The sequence below is a fragment of the Ammospiza caudacuta genome, chromosome 5 (genome assembly GCF_027887145.1).
Source record: "Ammospiza caudacuta isolate bAmmCau1 chromosome 5, bAmmCau1.pri, whole genome shotgun sequence".
NCBI classification, from domain to species: domain Eukaryota; kingdom Metazoa; phylum Chordata; class Aves; order Passeriformes; family Passerellidae; genus Ammospiza; species Ammospiza caudacuta.
Window position 1 is genome coordinate 58,255,924 of NC_080597.1, and position 24,536 is coordinate 58,280,459.

General features: G+C 37.7%; 1 protein-coding gene across 1 annotated transcript in view; it reads left to right on the forward strand.

Annotated features, from left to right (window-relative positions):
- Nucleotides 1-24,536, forward strand: part of MAPK11 (mitogen-activated protein kinase 11) — a 31,578-nt gene that overhangs the window by 4,751 nt on the left and 2,291 nt on the right. The window contains exons 2-11 of the mRNA XM_058805710.1: nucleotides 8,490-8,619; nucleotides 9,544-9,602; nucleotides 10,684-10,795; nucleotides 13,067-13,096; nucleotides 13,231-13,278; nucleotides 15,548-15,662; nucleotides 15,786-15,857; nucleotides 17,447-17,526; nucleotides 20,372-20,450; nucleotides 22,010-22,183. Coding sequence (XP_058661693.1) covers nucleotides 8,490-8,619; nucleotides 9,544-9,602; nucleotides 10,684-10,795; nucleotides 13,067-13,096; nucleotides 13,231-13,278; nucleotides 15,548-15,662; nucleotides 15,786-15,857; nucleotides 17,447-17,526; nucleotides 20,372-20,450; nucleotides 22,010-22,183 — 899 coding nt within the window. The remainder of the gene's footprint in view (nucleotides 1-8,489; nucleotides 8,620-9,543; nucleotides 9,603-10,683; nucleotides 10,796-13,066; nucleotides 13,097-13,230; nucleotides 13,279-15,547; nucleotides 15,663-15,785; nucleotides 15,858-17,446; nucleotides 17,527-20,371; nucleotides 20,451-22,009; nucleotides 22,184-24,536) is intronic.

Here is a 24,536-nt window from a genome sequence, read left to right on the forward strand (position 1 = left end):
CAGATTGTACTCGATGATTTCAGGTTGGGTTCTGTTGGGTTTTTTTTTTAATATCTGTTTAGTTAGCTGTTTGATACTAAGTGTATGATTTCAACTGTGAGATCAGGTTACTGGAGTTGTGGTGTGTATCACTGTAGAGCTACATGCTACTTTAAATAGTAAATGCTGAGATAAACTTTTAGAGTAGTAGTAACACACAACTGCTGTATGTAAATACAGCTGGAAACTGAAGATGGTATAGATTTTTACAGGCTAAATGCACAATCCCAGACACACATGGATTTTTTGTAGACTCCCTTTGGACTGCTTTCTGATTAAGTCTTTTGTTTTCAATATAAATGCAGGGGCTGAACTTCATCTTACAAATGGTTATAATTATTGGAAGCTTTTTCCACAACATTGTTAAAATCCTGCTGTCAAAGACCCGATAGGAGTTGTCTATTTTTGGTATGCAGCATTCAGAAGGAAAGCATTGACACCTTTCTTTAGTGGTGTAAATATTTACAATAGAGCCCTCTAAGCATAGTCAAACACTTGCTTGAAAATTGACATGCAGGCTGATATGAGACCCCAGTTAGAGGTAGGACAGCTCTTAAAAGTCAGTATATGTAACAAAAATACTTAGAAACAAGGCCTTGAAGGTGAGGTTGCAATGGAGAGGAGAACTAAATAAAAGGGGTTGCATGGTCAGTGTTACCAATTAGAAGGAGGATCTTTGCAGCAGTATTGCTGGAGTGAGTGGATCAAAATAAGGGAAGCAACAAAAAAATGTTGCAGATTGAAAAAGATTTTAAAAGGAACATAAAGAAATAGCCATTAGAAGTAAAAGCACAGTGGGATTTGCAGCTACAAAGCCAAAGAAGGTCAAGAATTTAGGAATTTTTGTGAAAGGTACATGAAGGAAGACGGGAGGGTGTTTCTGAGCACTGGCTGGGAAGACATCAAATAGGGAATGTGTTGAGAGTGGTTTTGTGGAAAACTAGGGTGGAATGCAGATTGCTTGTCCTTCCTTTTTCTGGTTTCATCCTGAGTATTTTCCAGCTGTTGGAACAGTGTAGTTAACTGACTTGGGAAAGGAAAGGGAAGCAGGATGGTAATTAGTGGTGTCAAGGTCCCTATTTTAAATGAGAATGTCTAATAAGATTTAATGAAGGAGGTGTTTGTGGAGAAGGATGAGAAAGGCTGAGAATTGCTGTGATAGAGATTTCTATGTAGGGTGCTGTCACTAAGCTTGTGGAGTATCTTGGGAGCACCTGACACAAGTGGGCATGTGAAGGGTGATAGAGGTCTTTGTGAAGAAAGGTGAAGAAAAGACAAGGTTAAGAAGTGGGGACTTTGTATTGTGCAGGTTTTCTTTCACAGGGAATTAATGAGATCTCTTAGAGAAAGGGAAGGCTTGGGATGGTAGAGAGATGAGAGGCATGAGGTGAACCAGTTGTGGCAGAAAGGCAACAGGGGTCATGGAATGGCCTTCTGTGTGGCTGTAAGAATACATTAACAGAGAGTATTCTCTGCAGGGCTTCTCCATCCTTACTTCAATATATTTTTTATGATACTTACCTTGCTGACTACATGAGGCAGCAGTGGCATAGCTGCCTCCTTTCCTGTCCTGCTGTCAGCCATGATTACATCTGGGAACACAGTCCCTGTCCCAAAGACCTGAAAGTCTTAGGGCCTGGTTGCTTGCTTCACAAGGAGTGTTTGAATTCCAGAACCTATTAGTTGTTTCATACCAAAAATACAATATCTCAATTCTGGCCATACAGCCGGGAAGGGAGAGGACATTTCAAACCCCTGAACCCTGGGAATAAATTGCTACCATTTCATATTTTGCTGTTGTGGAGAGAGGAAACAGGAAATGTGAAGGAGAAATGGGGGGAGGAATAGGAAAAAGAAGGACAAAATATAAGTGAGATTTTTGTCTGTATGGATTTGTTTAATGTTTTTGAAAGCACTGATATCTTTCATGTTAAACTTTATATCTACATTAACTGCGAGCATTTCCAGCTGAAGCTTCAAGGCCCACAATATATAACTACCTGTTAGTCTTTTTTTTTTTTTTTTTAAATACTGAATGGAACATATTTGTCACTAGCAATGTACTGGTTTAGTGGCAGCTGACTGATATTCTTGTTTACTTACTGACATTGGGCTCAGGCTATGTACAATGCCTGATTATTTTAGTATCCATGAGCTGGTTGCACATGCTGAGGAAACTAACAGCTTATGACCCCAACCTTCTGTATGTTTTTTTCACAAACATGATTTTAAATACATCAGTCCCACTGATATAAGCTGTGCTCTCTGTACCTTCACCTAAAAAAGTGTGACTGCTCCTCAGTAAAGTTATTTAAATGTTTAAGTCACTGTGGAGGCACAGGAGACAGATCAAAAAATAAAATATGGCTTGTGGATTCAGAGGCTGATATAGCACTTTTATGATCATGTTCCATTGAATGAAAACTGGTGATGTATTCACATAAACATGTGGAGAGTGATTATTTTTCACTGAAAATGTCTGCTTAAAACAATAAAAACAGTAACATACTTTTATGTTGGTTATAGAACAATTATGTTGCATAGGTAAAAGATATTTGTGGGGTTATGTTTAGATTTAGGGGTAAATTAATCTGAGATAATTAACAGTCATTGTACTAAAACCAAAACCATTGATGCTACTGATCAGCATGGTGTGTTGGAAACATATCCAAGTGAGGGGATGTAATTTTTACAGTACAATCACCTGTCATCATCAAACAAGTGGGTTTTTTTGTCTAATTAGAAGATTAACATGTAGTTTCAGAGCTTCCCATTACATCCTCATTCTGTTTTTTCTTGCCACCATCTAATTTTTCTTTATGGTTTCCTTTTGATGCACATATATGTTGTGATTTGTATGGTTTAGCAAACAAACCTTACAGCTAGCTCTCGGGGAGTAAAAATCACCAACATGAACTTGCAAAACAGTAACAAAACATTTATAAAGAAGAAACAAATTAACCATTTCCTGGGTTTACTTTACTGCCCAACTCAAAATGGCTTTGGGTAGCTGTTTTCTGTTCTCTTCCTTCACTGCCAATAGCTGATATGATCCTTTGCCAGTATTGGATGGATGCTGTGTGGGGTTTTTTTCATGGCTCCTTCACGTCTCAATAAAAAGTAGATTTTTATTTAAATTAAAAATAAATAGAAATGTATGTTTTAAAGAAGAAGAACAAGATAGGTAAATCCCAGAAGACGAAGCTCACAAACAAAACCTTGCAAATAAAAAATAAAATCACATGTTGTTCGTGTGATTACTTTTCACTTACGTGACATTTATGAGAAGTGTAAAAAAGTGTTGTTATTCACTGTAGTTCTAGGAACCCAAACTGCAAGAAATTGCTAGAAGGTGTCCCAGGGCAGGGTTCCTGTGGTCCCTCTTTTGTATCTTACTTGCCAGTGCATGGTGCCATAAGAGCTGCCTCCATCAGTGAAGAGATTCTCTGAGTGTTGACCCTTCTTCAGTTCTTTCCCCTTCAATACCTGCTCACACAGACCCTTCTGCTGCTATTTGTTTTTCTCAATAACTTAGCATCTTCCAAATTAAGAGTACATCTGTCCACAAGGAAGTTCATGTCACCTTCAGTGGAAGGAGTCATTGGGTACTTGAAAGGGTGCTGAGATCTGCAGATAAGAATTCAAAATTGTGAACCTGTATTTTGAGCATGAATTGCCTTTTTGGGGTTTTTCTTTCTTTTTTGTTGTCTTTCTCTTAACAGTTACATGTAATGGGGAATTTTTGCATGTTTTGGAGGAATGTGACCCAATGAAGGAAATAAACTCATGCTGCAGTGAAAGAAACAAAAGTAGATACCTGGAACAATATGGGAAATACCCGGTGTCACTGTCACATGTGCTGTGTCCAGCATTCTCTCCAAGTTTTGGTATAGTGTCCAGCCAGTAGTCAAACTTCTGATGATATAAAGGTAACAGCCTTGCAAGCTGAGATACTGAATTATATTTTAAAAAATCTGAGAAGTTAGTCTTGTGGTTTTTCCACCTAACCCCAAATCAGTTGCTTAGATTGCATAGACCTAAATAATTTTTACAGCTATAATGCCAAAAGACTTTGTAGACAATCAAAATCTTGTGGTTATCCAGAGTGAAGGGATGGAACATTGAAGGGATGGAATATTGTCTGACACAAGTAACCTACAGCAAACAGGAATGATTCTGGAGACACCACACTGGCACCATGGACAGCCAGCTTTGGGTCACACCTTCATTCCGCATCAGCTACATCTGAGCTGGCTCCAGGAATGAAGAGAACCTGTAGACTGAATGCTGCATTCAAGATTAACTTTTTCCAGGCACTGTGGGTAGGGCAGTGACCAGCTAGTAATGTTCTCTGAGCCCAAAGCATTAGGAATTTCAGGGACTAGCTATAGTTCAAGGTGACCAGCTGATCCCAGGAAGGATTCTTCCTGCATTCAATCCTGGAGTTTACTAAATCGGATCCAAGTTGGCTCCATGTGGGGTTTTTAAGATCAGGCTCCTACAAACAGCCCTCCAGCTGCTGAGGCAAATCTGATCCCAAAGACTAAGCAGCCACAGGTGAATGGTGTGCTTCTAGCCCCAAAATCCCCGAGGGGTCTGAGCAGGCTGCACACATGAATGGCCTGTCTGTCCAGTTTTACTGCTCTGCAACCACAGAGGATAAACTCTGTGGGTACTAGGGAAATTACTGTATGTACAGCCATAGTTATAAACAGCTACCAAAATCCATATCTCATCAAAAGTTATAATGTTATCTTGAGGCTTGAAGGTTATCTTGAGGTTAAAATCCCATGCTTTCTGCCTCTCAAGTTTTTGAACTGCAGTAGCTCCCTGTCTTCAAACTTTTCTCTGAAATCTTAAGAACTGGGAAAATGTGCACAGAACTAAAAATTGATATTTCATCTAGAGGAACTTCAATAGAATTATTAAATATAGGAGTTGACAACACTAAAAAGGTGAGTCTAATTTAAGCAATGATTGAATATCACACTAAACCAAAGTCTCTAATCTGTGTGAAAATTATGCCATCCCAGCAGAGTAATGGCTTTTTATCCTTGATCTTGAAAAGGAGAGACAGCAAAAAATGTGTCTTAACTCTGATGGGTTCTGGGTCAAGAGCAATCATATCTGAAAAAGATATTGGTATGATTGTTACAAAGTTGTTTCTTGTTAACTAAAAAGATAGTGTAATTCTATTTCCTTCTAAATTATGATAGAAAGCCTGTCTAAAGCAGTTATTTGGCATCATGATTACATTTTATTATATTTTGTTCCAATTGTTAAATTGTTCTTATGTCAACACATTAAGTTTAATTTTTTTTTCTGAGGTGGAGTGGACAGGAGTGAGCAGGCAGCAGTGTGGCACTTTGCCAGCTGTGGTTAAACCATGGAATAGGCCTCTAACCCTTTTCTTCCTGTTAAATCAAAATAGTTATCAGCATGGGTTTGGGGGGTTTTTAAAAAGCAATTTTCAGTCATTTTAACCATGCTGGTTACAGGCCCCCAAGGAGGGATTTACAGGTGCCAAGCACAGGTGTGCCTGTATTTTTGCTTTGGCTGGAACCAGAGATGTCCTCTCCAGAGACATCTGAAACTCTACTCTGAAAGCTGAGCATTCGTGGGGAAATCACAAAGAAAGGGAAGCAACTCCTCCTTCCTTCTATCACCTAATAGTTTACCCAGTGGCTGATGAGGGATTCAGGGGACAAACCAGATTGTAGCTATGATGATATAATAGCAAGACAGAGATCTAGTCTAAAAATGTGATCACAGAGGCAGTAGCAGAGATCACATATACAAGTTCTCCTTGAATCTGACAACCAAGACAGTTCAAACAACATGAAACATATTTTTGAATGCTTTACTGTTAATAACTTGAATTATGATGATGGTAAACCAGGCAAGGAAGGAGTCTGAAGGCATTAGCTCTGATTATAACTTTGGTTAGTTGAGTGTGGAAGCACTCATTTAAACCAAGTCAGTCCCTGGCCTGTGCAGCTTCGATTCATGATTTCCTGTTGGAGGTCTCAGAATTCAACTTTCCTTTCCCTTTTCACTTTTCCCTTTTCCTCCTCTATCCTTATGTGATTCCATCTTTGGTCTAAAAAGCTGCTGTCATAAGAATTACTGAAGCTAAAAAGATTGTGCTTTGTATCATCTGAAAGCTTTGCAGCCTTGAGTCATATAGAAGATAAAAAGCAATTCATCTTAAAGATCAGTGGTTTTGAAACCACTGAAACTCACATTTGAACTTAGAATTGGGAAGAGAGTGATGTTTATCATGATAACGGGCTTAAAATCTAATTCTTCTTAGCCTTCTTGTGTAATGTGTACAGTATTTCACAGACTGGTGCAAGCATGAGTGGGAAGGCTTGTGAATTACCAGAAAAGCTGAGATGTTAAGCAAACTGGTTTTTTGAGCAATGTTATTTATTTACCTGGATAAACATTTCCTTTCCCTCAAAACTGGAAAGACTGTAGTCAGTGTGCATTTGTGAGACTTGGCAGTGTTCTCCAGTCGCTTTGTTGCCCATGGCTAAACACAGGGCAATTACATCTAATCTTTGTTATATTAGAAGCTAAGCGTTGGCTTCCTTTTTATTTCTTTAGATTTATTTTTGCAACCTTCATGCTTTCCTTGTGGCTGGTCAAGTGGAATTTAAAATATTTCTGTTTGTCAGTTCTTTTCACACTGTTTGTTCCTTAAGCTGCTCCATGTAATTAAGCCACATATCCTGAATAACTCAGTCCCTGCCCCATTGTTGGAATGAGTTTCTCTGTTGTATCCCTTCCATCCACTCATCAGAGTGATTCCAGTCTTCTCCTCGTTCCTATGCATTCTTGCTTCTGCTCGGGAAATGCCCTTTCTGAGGTGCTCAGCAAAACCACAGCACTCTGCACCTTTAAAACTTGGCAGAAGATCAGCTTCTGTGATGCTTGCAAAGAACTAGCTAAGTAATCTGCTTATCTATGTCATTTATCTCATGAGTGACACCCTCCTTCCACAGAGCCTACAGGAAACTTGTTAATTAGATCTACTTGCTTCTATTCTGTCTTTATGAAATTCTGGCTTGGCCTCGTGGAGGTTGGGTTATTTCTAGGACAATCACCTTTTGGATGCCACTGTTCTTCCTGCATGTTGAATTGTATCCCTTGTTTCTTCTGATTAGCACCATCAGCTTATCCTGCAGATAGAGGTTTTGCTCTTCACTTGGCTCTTTGTGACTTTAGCATAGCACCAAATATGTGTCAGAGTCCACCTATTTGCAGCTGACTGTAGGCTCTGTGTATTAAATTGGAAGCTACTCCAGGCACCATGAGTGGTTTTTGTCTCTAGCAGGTGTGTTCTACAACAATTTGTGAGAGTGTTTAAAACACTGCAGAAGAAGTTAATAGCATTTTCTGTGACTGTTGACATTCTACTCCATGCATTTTTCATGTTGTTTAATTTTTGTGTTTGTAATTCCAAAAAAGTTCTGTAATAAGATAAATGTGTGGGAAGAGTCTTAATTTAGTTAGCGCTCTCTAGCAAGTACACATAGTGTTATCCACTCTTTAAACTGAGAATTTCTAGGTATTTTAATTGAACACAATTACTTAATAAGTAAGAGTAACAACTGAAAGAAATTTTTTTCTTCTTAACAGGAGGTTACAGTGTCTTTTTATAATTGTACTATGTAGTGTACTATGTATGAAGTAATACATACAGGGATCATTTTTACCCCTGTGCTACATATCAGACATCTGTTTGTGGCTTGTGCTTGTCATGTCTTTCTAATGCTCAAAAAAAAAGAGTGGGTCTCCCTTGCTTGCAAATATTGATTATATACTTAGTGTCCTCTTCAGCAGGGCACCTCCATCTGTGGGACATTAAGCACATGCTGTGGATATGTGGGCTGGAGTATGAGACATGCCCGTTCCTCACTTGTTGGGAAAGGCATGGGCATGATTATGTCAGCATCCTAACTTGATACCAGTTTGGGGACATTGTCATCTATCAAGCTAATGGTTACCTAATAATTAATATTCATAGATACAAAGGCAGTGTTCCTCTAATTAGTAAAGGTTCCAATTTGCTCAGTAAGAACAAACTTCAGTTTGAATCCCCATATTCCCTACGAGCCCTGCCTTGGAGCTGGAGGCTGGAGCTGCATGAGTGGAGCTAATTGTCTGGTTACTTTTCCTGCCATTTGGGGAAAGGGCTGCCTGGGGATGGGTCCTGAACAGTACCATGAGCATTAGTAATTTGCTATGGAAAACAAGGGACCTGTGTTGAAATACTTGGGAGTTACTGCTGACTAAGCACCCTGCTTGCAGTCCCTGAGTAGAAGGTGAAAGAGGGTGAAGAAAGGGGTAGGAGCCCTCAGGAGACTGCAAGTTCCTTCTGTGAACTGGTGGAGAGCTTTGCTGTAGAACATGCCATCATTGTGGACTTTCTTTCCCTCTTTCAGCTCAGCTTATGATACCAAAACAAGACAGAAGGTGGCAGTGAAAAAGCTCTCAAGACCTTTTCAATCGCTTATCCATGCCCGGAGAACCTACCGGGAGCTTCGGCTGCTTAAGCACATGAAGCACGAGAATGTAAGTGGAGAGTGAGTTCTTCCCTTTGGATTGACCTTACAAAAGTTTACAATAGAAGCTTAATTTCAGTTAGGTACAATCTTTTTCAAAAAGGTGCATGCAACTGTCTAGCTACCCAAGATACCCAGACCTAGCCACCTTGGGTGTCGTGAAGTCACTGGAAGCTTTCAGCAGCACACTGCATTTTTATTTTAAAAATATCTAATGAAATCTTGAAGGTGAGGTTAAAGAAACTCAAAACAAGTCATCGTACTCTTCTCTAATAAAGTAATAAAAGTATTCTGTTCACTACTGTTGAAACATCTTGAAACATCAGCCCAGGAAAAAAAAAGACCCCACACCTCAAACCTGCTTTTGCTGAATGTGGATTCTGTTGAGAAATTAGGGGCAGATAAGTCTTGTTGCAATTGACAACAGTGTAATAGTTAAATGAAAGGCAGTAGACCTTCAGATCTCACATTACTAATTAATGGTCTAAGTTTATGTGGTAAACAGTTGATTTCAGTGGAGCATCCACTTGCTTAAAGGTAGCTTGATGACTTGAAGCCTGAATAAAATATGGTTGATTGAAAAATATCCTGGAGAAAGAATAAAAAGTTTAATGAAAACAGACCAAGAAAGGTGATGAAGGTGTGCATAATCTAAAGTATAACAATTGTATAAGGCATGTGTCAGCTTTTCTGTAATGAGACATTACTTCTTCTGCCTTTATTTTTTTTACTCTTCATAATTAAGATTGTAATTAAGATGGCTGAGGTGATACCTTTATAGATCACCTACTATGTCAATTTTCAGTATAACCATATGTCATATTTTTGTAAGTTTCATCCTGAAAAGGTTGAGCACTGTCAATACAAATCACATGTTGCTTTACAGGTTTGTAAAAATAAAATGTCACTTCTTGCCCCTTCTCTCACCTTACAGGTTATAGGACTGCTTGATGTTTTTACACCTGCAACATCAATAGAAAACTTTAACGAAGTGTAAGTAAAATTTTTTAAATCATTCTGACTACTTACTAAGTAAATACCATTCTGCTTTTAAAAAGGAAGAACATACATTTCTAAAAGACTTTCAGCCACAGTCAGCTTTGTAAAAATCTTTTTGCAACTTTTCCACAAAAGAGGAGGCAGGGAGATAGACCTCATTTTTGTACTTTTCTAAATGAAAATTTAAATTATTTAAATTAGATTAAAGGTGTATGGTAAATTATTTAATGCTGCATAAATGCCAATAAACTTAAAACCTTTTCACTTCAACTGTGTGTTTGTAAACTGTGGGTTATTTGTTCATACATAGATGGCAGAGTTCAGGAATGCAGGAAGGTGTTCTGTTAGTTAACTGACACAAGGTAAATTTAGGCTAGACTCCTGGCTAACCTAGTACCAGGTATATTTTGGTGTGACTCAAACATATGATTTATGCTGATTTCCTTTTGGTTTACATAATTGTATAAGCACTTAAGTAAACAATTTAGCAGAAGAAATAGTAATTAACATGTTTTTGTCTCTGTGGAAATTAGTGACCAAACCCCTTTGACTCTGGGGCAAAATTACACGAATGGGAATTGGGTATGACAGATGCATGCTTTTGTTCCAGCTCTGTACTTGGAAAATAATCAATGTTTCTGCAAAATTTGTCAGAAAATAAAACTTCCAGTGGGAACAGAGAGGGAAGTTACACAAAACACTCTTATTTCTGCCTCTCTAATATTTCCTTCCACCATCAGATATTCCAGGCCCTTGCAGGTCCTGTGGTTTTGGTGGCTCAGGCTGCCACTTTGATGTTGGGTGAGGCTTCCTCTTCATCAAAAAATGTGTTGCATGTATCACTGCTGTAGTGTGTCATGGAGAAAACAGAGATAAAAGCTTCTAATATCCTGCAAGAATTTTTCTTTTTAAGTAGTGATTGCATTATTAGAACTCACAGATGATTTAAAGAATATAAAATGTGTTAATAGACAGTGGAAAAGGAGCCTACATGTCCTGGGTGGATACTCTTCTAGAAGAATTTTCTGTGTTGTTTTTTTTTTTCCTTTTTTTCCCCACTTCTGTATTTTCACAGATATCTTGTGACAAATTTAATGGGTGCTGACCTGAATAACATTGTGAAGTGCCAGAAGTTAACAGATGATCATATACAGTTTCTCATCTATCAGTTACTTCGAGGTCTTAAGGTACTGTCTGAGTCCTGGAATCTAAATGTTGTGGTAATGAGTCAGCAACCTAAATGTTGTAAGGATGGTTGCAATGCTGCAACCTGGATGGTTGCAATGAGCATACTTAAATGCTTTTTTTTTTAATATCTTAAAAGTGCACAACTAGCAATCATTTATCAATTATCAGATAATTTTTTCAACTAGAAATAAACCCCCAAGCCTACCAATGTTTACATGCACAATACATGTGAATACTCCCTTGAAAGTTAACTTTAGATCAATTTAGGTCTATTTCAGTTCCTATTGCAGGACAATAACATGCTATATATTTTCTTTATCCATTTCATATTCTTCAGAATTTTTGAGGCACTATGGACAATATGGAAATAATATGAATAGATAAAAAACAATATGGGAAGTAACTCACATTTGTGCTTTGAGAGGCATGAGGCCCTTTGAAAAAAACACAGTCCTGATTTTTGTAGAGAGTGTCTTGTGGGTGAAGAGATAACCAAGTTAGTTGTGTCCTTTGGGAAATATCAAGGAGTAGAAATTTATCCCAGCAATGTATGATGCTGCACACAATCACTTAGGATTTAGTGTGCCTGTAAAGTCATTATTTCCTTTAATCAAATAAATTAATATTTATACACTTCAATGACACAGGTGATTGGCAATGAATCTACAGCAATTTTTTTTCCAAAAGAATCAGAATATGTATCATTTTGCTGAAGTTTAATATGTAAGTGTCTATAAACAGAAGATGTAGGTAATGCTTCCCGTTACTAGGTGCTAAGCTTTTTTTCAGACCAGTATGGATTTTCCCAGGATAAAAGCAAACAGAAGAGAGAGGTCAGCAGCTTTACTTGCTAACCTAACAGTAATTGATATTTTAGACATGGAAAATAATATGTGTTTGAAAGCAAGCCATGGTAAATACTGGCTCTGAAATATTATTACATGATTTTCTTATGAAATGATTTTCAGCAAGTCACCTTGTGCCTGAGACAGTAATTCTTATTCATGCATGCAGGTTCCATCATTTTAAGAACAGATTTTAGTGAATAAAAATTGCACAACTGAGCCCTTAATTGCTTTGTCTCATTTATGTGAGTTAATAGCTTAGTTAGGAAGATGGATTCTGGCATTAATTATCCTGCTTGTGGTTTTGAATATAAGTCTCTGTTGTGTCAAAGCTAAATAATAGTAAGAATTGTGCTCTAAGTGAATATTAATTTCAGAAAAGCACTCAGGTGCATTTCTGGGTCTGTTCCAAAGGGGAGAGGTTGCTGGTAGCTCCTCTCTTCTGGAATTGAAATTCTCATGAAATTCTCATGTCTCATTAGCAAAAGAACATTTGATCCTGTGTATGACTGCTTGGTGGCACCAGGAGGGGCTGCTGTGGTTGTCTCAGCAGAGCAGGGACACAGTTCCTTCTGTTGATAGCAGTGTTTTGGCTTCCTCCATTCAGCTGCTTGCAGCTGCTGTGAGAACATTGAGAGGTGGCCCTGCCTTCTGATAAACAGTTCTTAGGTCTGGAACATGAAGAATGCCCTTGTGTTCTCTTTGGGTTTTCCCAGTTGCTATAGAGTTTTTGTGTTTAATCCCTTCCCCTCAAACAGGTGAATTCCCCTCTAGAGAATAGAAGGTTTTCAAGGCCCTGCTTATGCTGGTAGATAAGATCATAGATAAACTTGCTGTTAATCCTAACTGGAGAACAATAGGCAATGACAGAGTAAGCTGTTCTAATTTTTTATTTTAAATGTTTTATGTAAAATAGCAGACACACAAAATAGCCACTTAAATACCACTTTGCAAGTGGACCTGAAGCAATGCTGTGGCTTAGGGGGATATTTTGGTCACTGACCTGTCCCAGAGTGCAGGTGTGGCTGCTTCCACCCACATCAGTGTTCACAGTATGGGGAGGTGGATTTATATCCTGTAGGAGTCAACCATGCTGCTCCCTAGGCCACTGCTGATCAACATCCAGGGAAGGCTGGAACAAATTCCAAATTGGTAGAAGACTTTATACAGAAGAATCACTGAGTGTGCTGCCTTTCATGGTGAAATCTAGTCTTCATGGTTACCTTTCTTGAAATATCCAGTTCTGGATAAGACAAAACAGGAAGGTTTTGAAGTTTGACATACCTCTGATCTGTAAACATGGTATGACGTAGGTATTTTCTGTATATAAAACAGTCTCAGAAGCAAAAAAACAAGACAAGTGGCTTTCTTTGACCTCCCTTCACCTCTAACTTCAAATCTTACCCCTTTTGTTTTGTTTCACAGTATATTCACTCAGCTGGAATCATCCATCGGGTGAGTTCAGTCTTTGAGGTAATGAAGATTAATGGAATGTGTCCCTCTGTGCATCAGATATGTTGCTAAGACATAGTTAGAATATATTTTAAAAGGCTGAAGTAGTACTCAACTAATTCTGTGTTCTGCCACAGGACCTGAAGCCCAGTAACCTAGCTGTAAATGAAGACTGTGAATTGAGGGTGGGTATCATGCTGTTGTAACAGAGTGTTGTGAAAAGTCTCAATATGACAGTTTTCTAAGAAAATGTTAGTTACCATTCTTATGGCTCATTCCATTAATTTCAACTGTTTGCTACTTGCCCATTTCTGTGAACATTTTTTCCCAAATGTTAATTTAATATGAATACAAATATCTTTGCAAAATCCCTATGTACGCCACAGATGGTACAGAGATAATATTTGGTCTCTGAGTGAGTACTTAACTGAGGATATCTTGAGAGTCTGACCTGTTATATGTGTCTGCATCTGCCGTGTATACAACTTGTAACAACTTTCATTTTTGTATCTGTAGAACATCCAAGCTATATTAAATAATGGTGACAACAAAGATACCAGTATTACCAGTTACAGGCAGTAAGAAAAAGAAACAAAAATCCCCAACCAACCAAAAAGAACCCTATAATCCTTGCTTCCCAAATGCTATTTTGATGTACACCTCTATATAGATACAACTCTTGGTGTGTCTGTGTGATATGATACTGTGTAGTAACATGAGACTCTGGAGAAGGAAAAGATGTCTTGGAGCTTTCTAAGCCTTTAAGCTTAAGAATGAGAAGTTAAACATTTCTCCATGACAGCCAGAAACATCTTTATTCCTGTTTCTAAGACTCTGATGTAATCACTTTATCCCAGCTGCGAGGGATTTAAGAAAAGACTCCAAATACCACAAGATCAGCAAAAAGCCACAATAATGAGTAAGAGCAGTGCAGTTAGGTTCCTGCACTAATCTGGATCTGTGGTGAGAAAGTGTAGTTCCTGTTTGATTTAGTGACACTTGCAGATGCTCAGCAAGTTTCATGATTATCTCTTAAATGTCTTCATGCATGTATGTTCAGCATCTGTGAAATTTTGTGGGTCATCTGTGTTTGATCATGTACTGTATTTTTGTACTGGAAATAAAGGAGACTTTTTCTGTTTTTTTTCTATTATTATGAAATCTGTGCAGCTCCCTGTCTAGCATTTGTTACACTGCTCTCTGCTTTGTTTATATTTTTAGCTTTACTTCCTCAAATTATTTTTAATAGGACAAACTAGTGGATATTTCCAAGTACTAACAAAAAGGAAATAGAAGCAAGGAGAAGGAAAGTGTGTGTGTATGCACATTTGGTGGAAGGGATCAGCTGTTAAGGAAAAATATTGCCAAAATCCTTATAAAAATAAGGGCATTAGTTTTTGTGTTTCACACCATTACTTCTGCTTGTTTGCCTCATGCATTTTTCTTCACTTACTTAAGAAATAAATTATGCTTTTCAACTATACTGGAAGTAAAGATGTTAATTGTTTATATCTTAACGTTTTTCTTTAGGCTTTTTATATCTTTTAATTGGATTATAACGGAGGAATTTTGAATTATACTCTTGAAGTTCTCCTATTCCCTGTGAAAAGGATTAGCCATCAGCTTAATAAATAATCCTGGATCTCATCACAGGAGATACTCAATGATCTTACTCACATTTCTATGTGAAGAGATGCTGGCTAGCCCAGGTGACTGACAATAGGCTCAGACTTTACCCTTCCAAGGCAATCTCTCTTAGAGCTAGGGCAGGACATAGACTAACCAGAGAACAGAACAGAAAGCAAGGAAATGAGCTGAAAGTTCAGTTGAAATAACTTCCCATCAGTGTAAACTTAGCAAGGGAAAGCATCTGGAGGGGAACACTTTGCAACCAGCCTCTTTTGTTTTGGTGGTCAAGTTCTGCTGAAAACAAATGAAGTGTGATTTAAATTTATATTGTTACACAGGATATACATTTCTCACCTAGTGGCATCAGGATAATGTGTGAATTGAGTATATGCTTAGACATAAGAAAATTAGACAACAGAAATTCTGCACATTTGTGATCAGCTTATTTGGTCTTTAAATGGCCACTGGCACTTGCTGTCAGCATTTTACACAAACACTCCCAGCTGATTATAATAATATTTCATTTTTTATAGCAACAGTGTTTATTTTTAGTAAATTAATGTCAGTGGAAAACTAAACCCAAGGCAAAATATAAAGTCTGCCTTGGAGAACAAAGCACCAGGTTCATTACAGTGGAAATATCTTCAAGCAGCACCAGAGGCTGCACAGATACAGCAGGAGAGCAGATGAGCTCGTCTGCAGAGTGCTGCTGTCCCACTTCACTGATAGTGAGGGAAAACTCAGTAATGATTAATGGGAAAATCAGGACCTATAACAAAAGTGTAAGGGGTTTTAAAAAATTATTATTTTATTTTTATTCTGTAGATTTTAGACTTTGGTTTAGCTCGTCAAACTGATGATGAAATGACTGGATATGTTGCAACAAGATGGTACAGAGCTCCAGAAATTATGTTAAACTGGATGCACTACAATCAAACAGGTAAACTGTGAAGGCTTGTATTTTGCTACAGCTGGATGTAGTGATAGTTTTAAACCAAGAAACAGCTGTGTTTAAGGATCTCTTTGTTTCATTGTGCACATTTCTGTCTCTGTTTTTTGGCAGTTGACATATGGTCAGTTGGCTGTATCATGGCAGAGCTATTGAAAGGAAAGGCTCTATTTCCAGGAAATGATTGTATCCTTAATATAAAACTTAATATTGAACTAAAAAAATACTCTCCAATTCTTCCTTTTTTTTTTCCGAAGGACTTGAGTGTTTCTATGGACATGGTTTTGAGGTAACAAACTTGTAAAAGAATAAACAATTTGCTAATCTTTCAGTTCAGTGTATATGACAACTGAATATGAGACCCACTGGTAGGATAAAAACCAGTAACAGATGTTCTTAAACAACAAAAAGTTACATTTATTCTTTTGTGTATCTGTGTTTAAATAATAACCTAGTTACAACAGGGTAGATTTCCTCCATGTGTGGATCTTATTGAAATAACATACACTAAAACTGAAGCTGAGTAAAGGCATCATTTTTTCATCAGCTAATATGATTTAACAAAATAGAACTGCTTTTAGGCTGAAAGTTCTGGAAAATGCAAATGAGTTAACTTTTAATAAGTGAATTAATATCTCTGTTCTGTCCTGTTATATTAAAAGAAGCCAGTAGCTCCAGAAATGCCACAGGACCAACAAAGCCCTTTCTTTTTTGCAGCACTGTGCTGTGGTCCCTGATAGAGCATCAGGTATTTCCACTGGCGTTTCCTGTGCTGGCAGGAGCAAAAAAGAGATGTTTCTGAGGAGAGCAGTAAAATAATAAAAGGAAACTGAAGAAAAACACATAATAAGGAATGAGGAACCAACTGCATCGAGCTTTTATTATGAGAAACAAGAGCACATTTCTTCTGTATTTACATTTCTTGCTACTCTGAAACCCCTCCAAAAACACTTCTGCTAGTACTTAGCTGTTGCTGGGTGCAAAGAATTATGACACTAGAATTGCCTGAAATAATCTTAAGAGAGCTGAGACCAAGTCTCCCCACTGACCTTCTGTTGTGCTCAGCATCATTAGGCTCTATTGTAACCACAGGCATTCTCCAGGTATATCATCATCAGGACATGACTTGTCCTCAGAGTGTTTGATTACATGATATGTTGGTATTGAACAAATCAGTAAATATAGTTCACAAGAAATAAGATTTTTTTTGTTGTTATAAAATATGGTCTACAACTATATGATTATATCAATTTAAATAAAGCTGTAAAATAATCTTGAGTCTCTACAAAAAAATGTAATATACTTCACAGATCCTAGGTGGCAATGAAAAATGAACATTTTCAAAGGTCTTAATCTTGAGACATATATAAAACAAATTTTTAAAGGTGCCAAATGATAACTTTTCACTTGCCCGTCTTCAGATTAGTAATTTAGGCCTATCAGCTTAAAATAGCCTATCATAATAAACTGATTTTCAGAAATCCCTCAGATCACTGAAATATAAATATGCTATTAATATTAAGCTGAAGAATGTATTAAATTGGGAACTAGGACAGAAAAGCAATACTGACATGCCTGACAAGTTAATATAGTACAGTAGAGAATCTGGTACTCCAGGACTAGGTTTAAGCAGGTATGAATTGATATCCTTCCGTGAGCTATGGGGGAATTATCTTGCTGAATGGTTTTAAGCATCTTAGTTACATGCATGGAAGCTCATTAATTGTCTAAACCCAGAAGGACTGTGTGCTGTTCATTTCCCTGAAATTATGCAGATATTGATCAACTGAAGAGAATAATGGAAGTTGTGGGCACGCCCAGTTCGGAGCTTCTGAAGAAAATATCATCAGAACATGTGAGTTCACAGCTTCATTCAGTTAACTGACTTCCTGTCATTCCTATTCTAACTAGCATTGTATGTCACTGCCTCTGTTACATGGACATTCTAATTTGGAAATGAGGAAATACCTTAAAATTATCTCTGGTTTTACTGCTAGAATGTCGTAATTCAAAAAACATGTTTTTGGAGGCAGCCAGATGCCTTGACTGTCACCTGAATAAATTTTGATACTTGTTCTCATGTACTCAGTTTTTGCAAAGTGTTAAGAAATTAGTCCAAATGATCTTTTTTAGTGCTTGTAATTAAAATATTCTTATAATTTAAAAAATTAAAACTGGTGCTCAGCTCAGAGCAATATATTTCTATTAAATCTGATAATCTGATGTCTCTGTAATTTGTATGCTTTCCATTATTGTAAGGTTTCTAAACAAAGATGTATCCAAATCAAAAAATGTCTGCTCTGCATGAGTGCTCCATTTAGATCCCTAATTTGAAAATCATATTTATTCATCTTTCTAAGTGCTTGCGTGATGTCTAATGTCTTAATAATATTTAGTTAAGAGTGGGCTTTTTAACTTTCCATGTGGCTTCTTTAAATAGCAATCTAGTAAATGACCAATTTCCACTTAATTTCTCTGCTAAAGTGACACTTCAAAGATTCATTGTAAGCAGTAACTGTGGATAGCCAGCTGAGGAATGAGATGTAGTATTGTTTGATAAAGGCAGGTGATGCAGGTGATGGGCATGAGGTAAGAGTTCAGATAAACACCAGCACACAGATACCTCCTAAGCTGCAGCTCTTTTCTTAAACCCCTTCTGTATACACCTCAGACTAATATCAGTGGCTGTTTCTCAGCTTGTGTAAATGTTGATGGGTTTCCTTTGACCTTGCTAATGAATACACTAGCAGGTTAAGTAAGCAGGAGCAGTCAGAGAGCCAGAGCAGCCCTGTATTTCTGGAAGGTCCAAGCATAGTGAAACCTCTTCATCACAGGCCAATACACAGTCCCAGAGTTTTTCGGTACCCAACACCTAGGAATGGCTGTGGCAGGAGGCTAACTAAGCTTCCATCCTTTTGCCAGAGACTTCATCAACCAACAAATCTCAGACTGTGCTGTCCTAAGCACAGTCCTTGTAGAGCCCTTGTATAGGACACAGACCTAAGCATATGTCCTTATAGAGTCTCTTAGTTCCTTTTGTAGCCTTTATGTGCTGTTAAGACCTACAGGTTTTGCTGTAACATATTCTCAGAAGCGAATACAAAATGTTATTTTCCCACAACTAGTGAGCTTTTTGATAGTAACACCTTAAATACTTATGGAAATAGTACGTGCTTTGTTCTTTTAATTTCTTGTGTTTTAGAGCATAGCTCAGTGAGGTGCAGGAATCCTGAAACTATTTTATTTGGGCTAATTATACCTTTGGAGCACAGGCAGAACACAAAAACCAGGTTAATGAACAGGAGGGCTGCTAGGTCACCTCTGGGCTGCTGCTGCCTGATTAGAGGAGCAATGTCAGATGAGATGCACACCTTGCTTGGAGGTAATTGCCAGCTGCAAGGGAGTTTCTTCATTCTAGTCCTTCTTTACCATGTGGTTTGGCCTTATGTTTAGGTATTTCTTAGTGCAGTTTGCAGACATGGACAATTTTTTAACATTCCTGTAACAGCAATGTCAGAGATTTGCTGAAATGCCAAGTCTATTTTCAGTTAGAAGTAGAGGATTAAAGAACTGGAAACTAAAAGATCAACCTCCTTGGATGCTTCAGCACAAGTTACTGAGGTGTTTGTCGGTGTTTCATGTTAATATGAGTTTAAATGGTAATTGTATTTCAGAATAATTTAAACACTGCGATCTCCTGGTCAGGTTTCTGCAGTGAGTATATAAGCAGAGGGGACAGGCTAGTACGTGCACTTTGATAGGTCTGTTTTGTTTTCAAAGGACTTCTGGGCAAGGTTGGAGGTAATTTTCACTGCATCTTATTCAGTCATGTTAGGATTAGTTGTTGATTAGTTGCTTTTTTCCATGGACCAAGGATGCTTAGTTAGCCTTCTGCAGATAGTGTCCTTCTAACGGGACTGCTAAAATCCTGAGAGACATCTCTGTAACACAAACATGTTTTAAAAGGGTTAGGGTTTGTCTAAAGACCAGCTGAGGTTTTTTATGGATTTAGGGAATAGCCATCTGCTCCTTTTTTTGACAATTTCTTTTCAGAATTCCCTGTTCTGTCTGATCCAAATATGCAACCTCTTCTCTTGCCAACCTACCTACCTCAGCCTAAAAATCTGTAGCTCATGTACTGTCAGGCTGACATTTGTGGATCCTATATCCAGGCAGGCTTTTACTAGCTGAGTTTGGATTAACCTTTCATAGCCATAGTGAAAAGGCAAGCTCTTAAATTCTGTTCAACATCTGAAAATCCATTCACATGGAGTAGCAGAATTTCTTCTTTGGCTAGTGAAGCTACGTCTCACCAGAGAAGAGAGATGAGGGAAGGCTACAGATTGAATTATACCACTTTGCTGAGGGTAACTGAAAGATGATTTAGGCTGCATTTTCTGACTGAGCATTACATGCATGTATTCCCTGGGGATATACTGCAATGAACCAGTAAGCACAGGTGAAAACTAAAGTGCTAACACTGAAGCCTTAAACCAAAATGTACCTGCTTAAAATTCTCTTGCTTATTGTCCAGTATACAGGGGTGAGTGTTTGAAACAAGGTCATACATTATGGTTTTATGTAAAAAGAATTTCCCATGTAAGAAACGTAAAAAATACAATGTCTGGTTTCTTAGAGCTGATATGGTTACTGTTGAGCAAAACTTAACCCTTATCATAAGTATATTAACTTATTTTTAGGCAAGAAAATACATCGAATCTCTTCCACATATGCCTCAGCAGGATTTGAAAGCAGTGTTTCGTGGTGCCAATCCATTAGGTAAGAAAATCAGACTGACACAGATAAAATTTTTCACTAACATAGGGATTCAAGCATTCCTTGTGTTCCTTGCTGTATGATCCCATATAATAATAATGATAATCAGAACAGTGAGAAAAGCATTGCTTAACCTTTCATCCTGAGACGGTTTTCCCATTATGAAGCCTGTGTCTTCTTGTTTCTGATGGAGATTACAGGAACATCCTAAAGGAAAATGGTCCACATAGATGAAAAGCACAAGCCAGCTGTAGATAGCAGAAATAAATAAAAATGTCATGGGGTCTAGATTAGAGACATCATTTCTGGCTCAGGAAGGCCATGAGCTGTAAATTGCTGGCAAGCAGAAGAATATACCAGGAAGTATAGTTGTTTGAATGACCCTTTGAGTATTATTTCCTAGGAATATATGAGCCATTGTTGGGCACAGGATACTAGGCTAAGGCAGACCTTTGATTCTGTGATTGTTTTTCTGTATAATCAATTGGTTCTGCCTTTGCGAAAGAGATGTTTCTGTGAGCTTTTTCTTGTGACATAAAAAGAAGACATTTGAGTCATCAGAGTAATTTCACTGCAGTACCAGGTCAGTTCCATCAAGTGCACATTAAAGGAAAGTATTGTGAATTAAAATGGTTTGGATTCATTTTGTGTATTAATACAAATTTTATTCTTGCAAATACAAGTAGTTTGCAACATTTTCATATTAAAAAATGGGATTTATTTGCCTGAAGTACATGATAGCATGCTACGTATTAATAGCATAAAGGCAAATTAATGCCAATGCTTATATGAAAGCAGGGAAAAAATAGTATTTGAAGTAGTTATAATTTCCATTTAAAAAAATCATTTCAGCCATACAACTCTCTCTTATTTCTATAAGATATTTGAAGTATACTTCAAATGTCAACTTTAAACATATTTTGTTTATGCTGGGTCCTGTGAAGTGGCTTTGGGGTTTTCCTCTGGTCGTTTCATTGGTGCTGCTTATTAGAAGTGTAATCTCACACTTTATTATTCACAAGTTACTTAGCTTGGTCCTGATCAGTGCAAACTTAAGCACACAAAGCACAACATAGGATATTACCTTATAAGCACACACGGATCTTTTTAGAATTAAGATATCTGAAGAGGTGAATCAGATCTCCATTTGATTATACTGAGCCTTTGTGCATGCCACAAGCAAACCAGAAGCTTCCTTCAGCTCTCTTTTGTACTCTCAGCACAAAATCTTCAAAACTTACTTGTTATGTTGCCTAAATTTTGCCAGTAATATTAGTTGTGTTTAAGGTGAATTAGTTGTGTTTAAGGAAGAACAAGGTCATAGCTGCATTTAAACTAATCGAAAGTGACAGTAATGGGCAACAATAGCTCAGCCCTTTTTAATGAATTACCATCAAAACTTGTAAATCATCTCATTTTAATGTGAGAATAGATGATTTCTTTTATTTCACCTTAAACATAGTTTGCCAGTAATATTCGTTGTGTTTAATGAGAATAGATGGTTTCTTTTATTTCCTCGTGGTCTCTTCTGGCTCTGAACTGCATTTCTGGTTTTGCCTTAGCTGTAGATCTTCTTGAGAAGATGCTGATTTTGGACAGCGATAAGAGGATCACTGCGTCGGAAGCGCTCGCGCATCCCTACTTTGTGCAGTACCACGACCCGGATGATGAACCCGAGGCCGAGCTCTACGACGAGTCCATAGAGAACAAGGAGCGAACCATTGATGAATGGAAAGGTATCAGAACTGCATGCACTGCTTAACACATACAGCAGAAGACAGCCTTACTTAAATAACAGTTTTCCTCCATTTCTAGCCAGGGGAACTTGAACTTTTAAGCCTCAGGCAAACAAGTTCATATGTGTGCTTGTGGAATGGACAAGCAGAAAAGCTTATATTTTCTCTCTGGATTTTGCCCTCACCCCCTGCTTCTATCCTCTACTTACTAGATTCCCTGTAGCAGTGAAAGCTTAACTAAAAGCTGATGCTAGCTACAAGGTAATTACACATTCTGTTTTGCTTTTAGTTTTCTAGGTCAGATCCCCAGCTGAAGTAACTGTCCTGGGGGAAGTGACACTACTTGGGATTCTGGTCTAGTTCTGACCAGAACCAGAAAGTAATATTGTCCACATAGATGTGTATTTTGTTAATAATTCTTTAGATAGCAAAGGAATTTGGATTAATAACTACACCATGCTATTGGTCCTGTTTGAGATGATAGTTGGTTTTACTTGGGAGTGACACCCCAAAACCTTTCTTTGATACCTACTGCAACAACCTTCCATGCTTGCAACACAGTCATATTGCACTGCAGTATCACAGAAGTAAGGTGGCTCAACATTAGACTGCAAGGACACTGAAAAGTACAGTCCAATTTCACCACTGTATAATGAGGACAATATTCTAAAAATTCCTTACTAGAGATTTTAAATTGAGATTAATGTTGTAGAAAACTAATTGTTTCTATTTATCAATAAAGGTCTTTCCTTGGCATAAGATGAAATATGTCTTCTAAAAAATAAATGTTCTTTTATTTCTATTTGTGTTTTCTGTAACTTTTACTTGGGAAAGCTTTGATAAAAACGTATTATCACAGTGGTTAGGTTTAGGATGAAGAATACTCCCATGTCTTACTCATGCCCATCCACTTGTTTTATCCTGGGCATTACAGGGGAGAAAGAAGACTGTCTATAGCAAATATCTTAAAGAAAGATAATAGTGGGGTTATGGCTCTCTCTACAATAAATCAACCTTCTAGAACCCTGGAAAGGCTTTTGTAGAAGCTGTCTGTACAAACAAGGAGTATTGACTGGCATCACTTACTCCTTACACACGCTCTCCTTTGGCAGCCTACAGCAGCACCCATACATCTTGTTTGTTGAGAGCTGCCTTCATTTGCTGCTGTACTCAGGAATGGATGATTTATTTTCTGCTGCCTTTTCAGTTGCCTGAGTCTTTAACAGGAAAGTTTAACAATTTATGAGTCATGAAGTGGATTTCTGTTTGTGATGAAACTCCATTGAAATTATTTCAGCAACAATCTTAACAGCTTAACGCTTTCTAAACTGAAATGAGGACATGCAGGTGAAATCTCTTGGAAGGCAGTATCATATTACTTATCATTGCATTTTTCTTGTATCATTTTTTACATCATTGACCTTGATGGAACTGCAGGTCCAATTCCTTTATTCACATGTAAAAAAAAGGTGTGAGAGAAAAATCTCCAAACTCGCACAGCAGGTTTGCTGCTTTTCCTTCTTCCCTCTGGCCGTATTTTTATCTTGGGGAATAAACTTTTTATTTTCAAGTACTGCATGTGCCTCATTTAAGTAAGATGAGATAAAATGTTTGTAGTGTTGATGAAATATTGACCCAATTTCTCAAGATGTTGTTGGCATGTTTCTGCTCTTTTTCTGTTCAAGTTAAAAATCAGTGGTGCCTGATCTCAAGGGACTGAGCACCGAAGTAAAATGAGATTTCAGACACTTTGTCTTATACATTATACACTTCAGAGTTTTTTGGCCTCCATTGCACACTGCTGAGGCTCATAACCCAAGCTCATAGATTTCTTACTGACATGTTTAATCAGTTAGAAAATGTTTCAAAATTTTAGAGGCCAAGAGTATGCTATTCAGAGTTGAATGCCATATATTCTCTCCTTAGATGTTGCTCCAGTAGGACATATCTCTGCTGGGTAGGTGCAGTGGGAAGTGGGTAAAGAATTTCATGAACATAAACCACACAGCCAGTAAGAATGATTTCTAATACAGTTCCTGGTGTGCAATTTGTGAGGACACTGGCTTCTCCAAGTTCAGTCAGCTGTAGCTGCTCCCTGGCTGCCTGTAATTCTATGTAATAGTCATAAGTCAGTCACTCAGAGTCACCTAACAAATCCTCCAATGCCTGGAGTTCTGCACACATAATTTCCTTCACAGAAATCTCTCACTGAAACTGTACACAGTGGTCCAGCACAACACAACCAGAGCATAAGCAGGATGCAATACCGAGATTTTTTACATATTTTTTTAGAGTCCTAGGTACACTTGGAGGCATAGCAGCTGTCTCAGACAGAGTTACGTAATAAAAAAAC